The sequence below is a fragment of the Dipodomys ordii genome, unplaced genomic scaffold (genome assembly GCF_000151885.1).
Source record: "Dipodomys ordii isolate 6190 unplaced genomic scaffold, Dord_2.0 Scaffold188, whole genome shotgun sequence".
Classification (NCBI taxonomy): Eukaryota; Metazoa; Chordata; class Mammalia; order Rodentia; family Heteromyidae; genus Dipodomys; species Dipodomys ordii.
In genome coordinates this window covers 1,145,406-1,155,066 of record NW_012267404.1, presented here as the reverse complement: position 1 = coordinate 1,155,066, position 9,661 = coordinate 1,145,406, and the positions used below count along the sequence as shown (strand labels likewise).

General features: G+C 41.8%; 1 protein-coding gene across 1 annotated transcript in view; it reads left to right on the top strand.

Annotated features, from left to right (window-relative positions):
- The first annotated feature begins 8,946 nt into the window (after positions 1-8,946).
- Positions 8,947-9,661, top strand: part of Cpeb3 (cytoplasmic polyadenylation element binding protein 3) — a 156,896-nt gene continuing 156,181 nt past the window's right edge. The window contains exon 1 of the mRNA XM_013034321.1: positions 8,947-9,651. Within this exon, the coding sequence (XP_012889775.1) occupies positions 9,187-9,651 (465 nt within the window). The 5' untranslated portion in view covers positions 8,947-9,186. The remainder of the gene's footprint in view (positions 9,652-9,661) is intronic.

Genomic DNA, 9,661 nt, shown 5'->3' with positions numbered 1-9,661 from the left:
CTCAGATCTCAGCCTCCTGAATAGCTAGGATTACCAGCATGAGCCACCAGTACCTGGCTTTATTACTTTATTACTGGTGCTTGAACTGAGGGCTTCATGCTTGTTAAACAAGGTTCTGCTACTTAAATCACTCTGCCAGTACATTTTGGTGTTGGTAATTTTTGAGATAAAGTTTCACTTAATGCCCAGATTTACTTGGACTGTGATTCCCATTTGTCCTTCCCTTTGCTGCCTGGATGTTAAGTACAATCATTGCATGCAGCCATTAGTTGTAATGGATTGTCATGAATTTTTATGTCTAGGCTGGTCTCAAACTGTGATACCCTAATCTCTAACTCTAAGTAGCTAAGATTATAGGACTGACTAGCTCGGAGTACTCTTGGCTATATTGAACATTTCTGAGACTTTTAAAAGATTACAAGGACTAAAGCCTTCAATGGTAGAGTACTAGGCATGCACAAGGCCAAACCCAGCACTGAAAAAAATAAAATATTTGAAAGAAAGATGAGCACAGACATAAAGTACATACACACTACATCACGTATATATTAATCTTTAAAATTAATTACAAATGAAGTCTAGAAACAGAACATCAATAAATACTATTCATCTCCTATGACATATATGTACATAACAAAACTGGAAAGTAATCACCAACTAATAAACATGAACAATAAAGCTAGGTGCTGGGGGCTCATGCCTGTAATCCTAGCTACTAAAGTGGCTGAGATCTAAGGATCGTAGTTTGAAGCCATCCCAGGCAGGAAAGTCTGTGAGACTCTCTAATTAACCACCAGAAAACCCAAAGTGGCACTGTGGCTCAAAGTGTTAGAGTGCTACCCTTGAGCAAAAGAGCTCAGTCAGTGCCCAGGCTCTGAGTCTCATGACCAACCCCTCCCCACCCCACCCCCCAAAAAAGAGAGAGAACAGTAAATATAGCTTTATTATCCCTGTTTCATTATTATGTGACAATATGACACATGATGAAGAATGACAATTAAGAAAGATGAAGTATTAAGTATATTAGGAGGAACTTAGTCCTATTTGGTAGGTCAAAAGAGTAGAGATTTCTTTGTATTGTTTAGTTCTCAGAACAGAAATTGTCTTATCCTTTGTTCTTCTTTTGGGGGGGAGGGTCAGTCATGGGGCCTGAACTCTGGGCTTGGTCACTGTCCCTCAGCTCTTCAGCTCAAGGTTAGTGCTCTACCACTTGAGCCACAGTGCCACTTCTGGCTTTTTCTGCTTATGTGGTGCTGAGGAATCGAACCCAGGGCCTCTTGCATGTAAGACAGGCACTCTACCACTTGAGCCACCTTCCCAGCTTTTTTTTTTTTTGGGTCCAGTCATGGGACCTGAACTCTGGGCCTGGGCACTGTCCCTTCAGCTCTTCAGCTCAAGGCTAGCGCTTTACCACTTGAGCCACAGCGCCACTTCTGGCTTTTTTCTTTTTGCTTATGTGGTGCTGAGGAGTTGAACCCAGGGCCTCATGCATGCAAGGCAAGCGCTCTACCACTGAGCCACCTTCCCAGCCTCCTTCCCAGCTTCTTATCCTTTGTTCTTAACCATTCATTGTTTTCATATTTACAAACTCATCCCTGGTGGAAATACAAAGTGCTGCAACCTTTGTATGTGTGTATATAGGGTGTGTGTTGGGGGGTGGTATGTATGTGTGTATATAGGGTGTGTGTTGGGGGGTGGTATGTATGTGTGTATATAGGGTGTGTGTTGGGGGGTGGTATGTGTGTGCTATTAGTAGGACTAAAACTCAGGGCCTTAGGCTTGTGCCCTGAGATTTTTCTACTCATGTCTAGCACTCATTAGCCATGCCTCCAGTTCCATGCTATAACCATTTTTAAGGGATTTGTAAATTTATACCAGAAACCTTACTATTATGTGCTTTTCCCTCTTGTTCTTTCTTGCTGGTACTGGGGCTTGAACTCACTTTTCCTTTCCTTGAACTCACTGGACCACTTGAGCCACCCAGAGCGAGAGAGAGGAAGAGAGAGAGAGAGAGAAAGAGAGAGAGAGAGAACATGAATGTGTGTGTGTGTGTGTGTGTGTGTGCCTGTTGTCTGTGCCTGTGCGCATGCATGTTGGTACTGGGTATTGAACTTAGGGCCCGTGTGCTGTCCACGAGTTTTTTTTTTTTTTTTGGATCCGGTCTTCGGGCCTGGACTCTGGGCCTGGGCGCTGTCCCTCAGCTCTTCAGCTCAAGGCTAGTACTCTACCACTTGAGCCACAGCGCCACTTCCGGCTTTTTTTTCTTTTTGCTTATGTGGTGCTGGGGAATCGAACCCAGGGCCTCAGGCATGCAAGGCAAGCGCTCTACCACTGAACCACCTTCCCAGCCCATGTCCACGAGTTTTTTGATCAAGCATTCTACCACTGGAGCTGCAGCTCCATTTCTGCTTCTTGTTGGTTAATTGGAGATTAGAATCTCCTTGCCTGCCTCTATTGACTTTGAACCTTGATATTCAGATTTCAGCCTCCTGAGCAGCTAGTATTACAGGCATGAGCTACTAGTGCTAGACAAATTACTATAAGAAATATAATTTAATACTCAAATCTTGACTGTTTAAAATAATAAAAAACTATCTTTTGTTATCTGTTTATCCATTTATTCAGCATGCATGTATGGAGCTAGGAATGTTGGCACATCTATAATTCCAGTACTTGGGAGGCTCAAGATCCTCTTTTGAAAAATAAAACTAGGGCTGGGAATGTGGTTTAGTGGTAGAGTGCTTGCCTAGTAAGCATGAAGCCCTAGGTTCAATTCCTTGGTATATATAAACAGAAAAAGCTGAAAGTGGCACTGTAGCTCAAGTGACATGAAGTATACTTTTATACTTTTGAGCTTATCTTGAGCTAAAGTAGCTCAGGGACAGTGCCCAGGCCCTGAGTTCAAGCCCCAGGACTAGCAAAACAAAACAAAAACATATATATGGAGCAGCCACAAACTGTACAGGCTTAAAAGTATTATTCTAGGATGTAAGTAGGGAGAGAAAAGGAAGGAATCCCAAAAAGATATATTTGACCCATGAATATTTCAGTGAGTTAACTCTGAGAATTCTGTTTTTATAGCCTTTAATGATACTCAAAAGAGGTTATGGTTAAGCTTTGTGACCTGAAAACAAAATTCAGAAAGTGCCTCCATTTTGGTGAAATAAAAAACAGTTTTTCATTTGGGTGCTGGTGGGTCATTCCTGTAATCCTGTCTATTCAGGGTGCTGAGATGTGAGGATCCTGGTTCAAAGCCAGCCTGGGCAGGAAATTATTTCCAATTAACAACCAAACAGTCAGAAGTGGAAGTGTGGCTAGAGTGGTAGAGTTCTAGCCTTGAGCAAAAAAGCTCAGAGACTGCCCAGGCCCTGAGTTCGGGCCCCAAGACTGGCAGAAAATAAGCAAACAATGACAAAAATAAATAAATAACAACAACAACAAATAACTCAGTATTCTTCAGTAGAGAAGGGCTTTGTCCTTGTTCAGGGCCCTCCTAGAATTTGTGAGTTTGGTATGTACTTATACCTTCATAGTTATATTTGAGTTATTTTCTTTTTAGATTTGAGTGCTCATTTTAAAAAAGGAAGATTAATTCACTTTCAAATACAAAAATATTTAGGTATTTGTATGCTAATTATCATTTACAAGGTTGAGGGTCAAAGCTTATCTTTCCCATTATGGGAATGATTAGTAGACCTGCACTTGGAGTCAGGTGGGTTAGTTTGTGTTCAAGTAAACCATTTTAAACACACCAGAATAAGTTAATTTTTTCTAATTTTGACATTCTAATTTCAAATAACTTAAATAATCCCTCTTACAGTTGTAGGATTTTATGAGCCCCTCCTCCCCCCCCACTCCCTTTAAGTACTGAAAATGTAGTAGAAGTGTGGTAGGTAACAAAGTCTTTGGGAATAAGGTTAATTGAAATTGATCCTTGCAGAATGAAAATGTTGAGTATAACTCCTTGGCAGAAATTAATCTTGCTTGAGGAAAAGGAGGAGGAAGAAAAAGAGGGAGGGGCTGGGAAAGTGGCTCAGTGGTAGAGTGCTGGCCTTGCATGCATGAGGCCCTGGGTTCGATTCCTCAGCACCATATAAGCAGAAAGAAAAAAGCCCAAAGTGGCGCTGTGGCTCAAGTGGTAGAGTGCTAGCCTTGAGCTGAAGAGCTGAGGGACAGTGCCCAGGCCAAGAGTTCAGGGACCATGACTCGACCCCCCCCCAAAAAAAAAAAGTCAATCGAAAAAGAGGGAGAGAGGAAGAGAGGGAGAAGAGTGAAGAAGAGAGAGAGGAATATAAGGCAAAAGTAGAACAGAAATAAGCAAGCATTTATTTTACACAGAGCTTTTTTTGGTAGATTAATTCAAAGTGCTTGTTCTTTTTCTCCCTCCCTTTTATTCTCCTTTCTTTCTTTTCCCTCTGTGCTAGGGACCAAACCCACGGCCTTGTAAACATTAAGGAAACATTCTACTACTACTACTGTGCTACATTCCCATCCATGATTGTTCTCTGCTGCTGCTGCTTCTTCTTTTTTTTTTTTTTCGGTCCCGTCGTGGGGCCTGAACTCTGGTCCTGGGCACTGTCCCTCAGCTCTTCAGCTCAAGGCTAGCACTCTACCACTTGAGCCACAGTGCCACTTTTGGTTTTTTTCTTTTTGCTTATGTGGTGCTGAGGAATCGAACCCAGGGCCTCAGGCATGCAAGGCAAGCGCTCTACCACTGAGCCACCTTCCCAGCCCCATGCTGCTGCTTCTTTTTAAGTGTGTGTGTGTGTGTGTGCGCGCGCGCACGTGTGCACATGCTAGTACTGGAGTTCTGAACTCAGGGCCTCGAGCTTTCATTTGCTTTTTCTGCTCAAGGCTGGCATTCTACCGTATCTCTACTTCTGCCTTTTTGATGGTTATTGAAGAGTCTTAGACTTTTGCCTGTGCTTGTTTTGAACCTCAATCCTCAGATCTCAGCCTACTAAGAAGCTAGGATTACAGGCATGCCACAAGTGTGGGGTCTACTATATCAAGGCTAGCATCGAACTTGTGATTCTTATACTTTCAGCCTCTTGAATATAGGGACTGAAGGTATGAGCTAGCTTATCGGGCTTCTTTTCTTCTTTGTTTCCCTCCTTAGACATAGCTAGAAACAAAGACTAATCGATGCTGCAAATTTATGATCTATTGTAATACTTTGGTTCCAATTGGTGAGGAAGGGAGATAGAAAATTAAGACAGTTTTAAATGATGCTTAACATTTTCAGTTCCAAGTTCAATCAGCATAGTCATCAGCTGACATTTACCCTGAACCCTTTGGGTGAATGGCATAGTACCAGATCCCACAAGGAATATTATTTTCTGCCTATATGAGCAAAGTGGCTCTTAAGCTATTGTGCTCAGAAACTATATGTAACAGTTGAGGTTAATGTTATTACATTACAGCCTTGGAATCATGAGATTAAAATATGAAAAATCATATAACAAAATTTTTTTTGAAATAGAAACTGTATGTTGCTTTTTGTGTTGAACAAAGAAGGCACCGTCAAATGCAGTGAATTACAGTTAAACACTAAACATATGCACTAATCACTAAATATTAATATTTTACCAAATGTTATTTTAATATGAAACAATGGAATTTTATTTGATTAACATTGTATAAATAATACAAGATAGATTTTCTTTGACAAGTGAAAATAAGATGAATTGATTCGAAGAGTATCAAGTAAAATCTTAAATAAGTGGTTGACTCCTCCATTGAAAATTCAAACACAAAGAAATCTTGGTGGATTAAAATGTCAAAAATTTGATTAAAATCTATTTGTACCTGACCTTCAAGGATAGTATCATATTTAGTATTAAGCCATCTTTCAGTCTACATTAAGTATCTCTTTTAAGTAAGGTCAGAGTTTAAGTAAAATTCCCCAGTAGTCCTCCCTCCATTCATCAGTCTTCCTCACCCCAGTCTCTTTCTTTCAGTGGGGTTCCTATTGCTTACTACTACTCAGCCATCACTATTGTAATGCCATTTAAGGTAGCTCTGCTGGGTGTATTCATTCTGTCCCACAATCCAGTTTCTCTTTTAACCTGGTTTCCTAAATGAAGTTGACAAACCAGTTTATTTTTCCTCCTTTTCATTTCAACCACTTCTGATTTAGGCTGGTTATGAGGATATAATGTAATCTGGGCACAACCTCTTCCCCTAGCAATCTGTATTTGCAGGGCTTCCTCCTTTCCCAGCTGAACGTGCTCAAGTGGGCAGAGTACCTTGTGGAGGACTTCAGCCCCCACAGTTCCCTGTGTGCGCATGCCCTCTCATCTTACAGTTGTCAAAGTGCTTTTGCCAGAGCGGTCACATAATCAACCTGAAAGAAGAAAATAAATATTGTACACGTTAAATTTTTATCGATCCTTAAAAACTGGACACTCAAAGGTAACTGTTACTACGAATTTGTTACTTGAAATTGGGTGAGTGCATGTAAAAGACGATCTATTGTGTGTTCGGTGGGGGGAGGGGTGGAGAGCTCTATTTTTCAGACTTTGCTGCAAATAAGCGAAAAATCTTCAAATCAATCAAACTGTACAGGCTGTTATTGAGAGATAAGGCATATTAACTTTATAAATTTTGTCTTAACCCATGGCTTACCTTTTGTTTAAAAGATCTTAATTACTAAATGTGGCTCTTGACCTTGACAGAGTGAATTTATACAGAAAGTGAAATTTGTATCTTTAAAATGTGCTGAGAACAGGAATGAATGGTCTTGTTCTAGCACTTAAAAATTCAATAAGTATGTTAATATTAGTTGCAGCCATTATAAAATATTGTGAGTCCAGCTTACTTTTGAGGATTTTTTTCTCCATAGTACAGCATTAATTTTTCCACCAAGAACATGTAGCTTAAATTAAACACATTAACAAGCAGCAAGACAAAGCTAGGTGATACTAAAATTATAATCAAATGCATTTTCAGCCATGATGATATGTCTGTCTATTATAAAGAGAATTCTAGCTCACTGGAAGCAAGTCAAATTTCAGAATTATAATGCTTTACTGCAGCACTATTTAAACCAACTATGAAAATTTCTCTATGCCATTTTTTTTTTTTTGGCAATGATAGAACTCTGTGCTGTCTGTATCCCAGGTTCATTTATCTCTTTGTGTTGTATTTTACAATACAGATCAAAGCCATTGTTTTAGATCAGGGAACATAGAAACATAAAGGCAATCTTAAGTAGGTTTTAGTGGTAGTAGCTGCTAATTCATTATGTATATTTTGGGGGTTTTTTTTAGGGGAAAGGGAGATGCATGGGTGTGAGGAGGAGAGTAAGGTGGTTGTGTAGCATTTGAGCATGCTAATTTTTTATATGAAACTTTGAAATGGAAGATATCTGTTAAGCATTTTAATGCCAGTTTTTAATAAAATGGAACTACCTTTAATCTAGTTTCTTGGTCTGACATCCTTTGTGTAATAGTTAATAGCACTACTATCTCCATTTTACAACAATTATCATAAGCAGGTCCAAAGGCAGAGATGTGTATCTGGATGCCCTTTCATAAATGTCCTGAGAAAGATGCTTTTCCAGTACATGAGTTAATTAACTATATGAAATATATTAATAACTTGGTTGCAATTGTACTGAATCATCATCTAAAAATAATTATATGTTTGGTCATATGCTCCTTTAACATTTCAAAATATTTGTTTTCAGGGCCACAGGCCTTTAATATTCATATATTTAAAGCAACTAACATGTACTAAGAGACAAGCTAACTTGGTGATAAGTACATGTATAAAAACCTGATTTTGAGTGATTACTATTTTCATCTTTGCATAGGAAAACAGGCTGTATGACAGAGGTGAATATAGCCTTTCTATGCGAAATGGAAAATACCATGCATTCCTTATATGGCTAAATGAAGCAGAGATGGCACTGCACTATAATTACAGTGTATGAGAATTTGGGAATTTGTACTCCTCTATTTTTAACACTTTTGCTAGCATATGGTAATTCGGGGTCGTCAAACCATAGTCTTTCACTGTTAATACTGTTGATAAAAGAATGGGTTCTAAATTTGCCAAAGTCTTGTGATCAAGGCAGCAGCAGGAGGATTCAAAAACGAAAATCTGGCAACCCCAGAATTATCTTGACTGTCTACTTAAATCTCAGATGCATTTTAAGCCCCGCCCCCACTCCATCTCACAGTCTCCCCCCTCTCCCCCCGCCCCCTTTCTCTTTCTCTCTGACCTCAAATCCAACCAGAAGCATTTCTCCACTCTGCAGAGAAATTCTCAGGCTCCCGTAGAGACCTGAAACACTGAGAAGCCAAGAAATCTCTTGTGCGGCAGTATTGGGAGACAAGAAAATTGGAGAATAAGCAGGAAAACCATAAACCTTAAGAATAACGAGAAGCAGGCATTTCCAAACGTTTCAGTAGGTTTTCACCTTTATAAAAAGCGTTTTCTTTTTTTAAATTAAAATGTCTCCTGACAAAATGGAGTAGCTGCCGCTACTGAGAGGCCAGAGGATGATTGTGCAGCTGAGTCCTCCCAACAAATGCCAAAGATTTCCTCCCTCGTGGTTCGCTGCAGCTAAATGAAACAATTATCCTAGGCAAGAACGCGGTTTGCTAATCAGGAGGGACACGTCGGCGGCTTGTTTTTCTCTTCTTTCTTTCTTTTAAGTGCCTGAGCTGGGGAAGGGGAAGGAAGGGTCGTGAACGGTGTCTTTTTAACCTTGCTGAAGGACGCAGCAGTATTTATTGACGTATGCAAATAACTGGGGGAGGGTGGTGCTTGGGAAAAAACAGGAACCAGAATCAGTTTCTCATTGCAGGGTGGCCGCGCTGAGTTCCGGTGAAGGAAAAGAGACGTGGCGAAAATTGCTGTCTTTCTATCTTATAAGCACCCCTCTCACTCATACAGAGGAAGGCACCGAGACGTCAGAAAGGGTGAAGACGCTCTCACTGTATTTTTAGAGACCTGGCCCGAGCCCCCTCCTTCCTCTCCCCCGGCCGGACCTGTTCTTCTAATGGGAGATTATGGATTTGCATTGCAATTGGCTAGTGGCGGTGGCTCTGGATTTTCGCAAGTGAAACACCCGCCCGCTCAGTGAGGGCCATTAATGATCACACTGACAACAACGCTTCTCTTTCTCTCTCTCTCTCTTTCTCTCTCTCTTTTCTTCCCGTTTCAGCTGCGCAAACCATGCAGGATGATTTACTGATGGACAAAAGCAAAACCCAGCCCCAGCAACAGCAGCGGCAGCAGCAGCAGCCCCAGCCCGAGCCCAGCGCAGCCGAAGCCCCGTCCACGCCCCTCTCCTCAGAGACCCCCAAGCCGGAGGACAGTAGCGCAGTGCCGGTCCTGAGCCCCGCCGCGGCCCCACCGGCTCCCAACGGCCCGGACAAGATGCAGATGGAGTCGCCGCTCCTGCCGGGCTTGAGTTTCCATCAGCCCCCTCAACAGCCGCCGCCACCCCAGGAGCCCGCGGCCCCGGGCGCGTCGCTGTCTCCGTCCTTCGGCAGCACCTGGTCCACGGGCACGACGAACGCGGTGGAGGACAGCTTCTTCCAGGGGATCACCCCCGTCAACGGGACCATGCTCTTCCAGAACTTCCCGCACCACGTCAACCCAGTCTTCGGAGGCACCTTCTCCCCGCAGATCGGCCTGGCGCAGACCC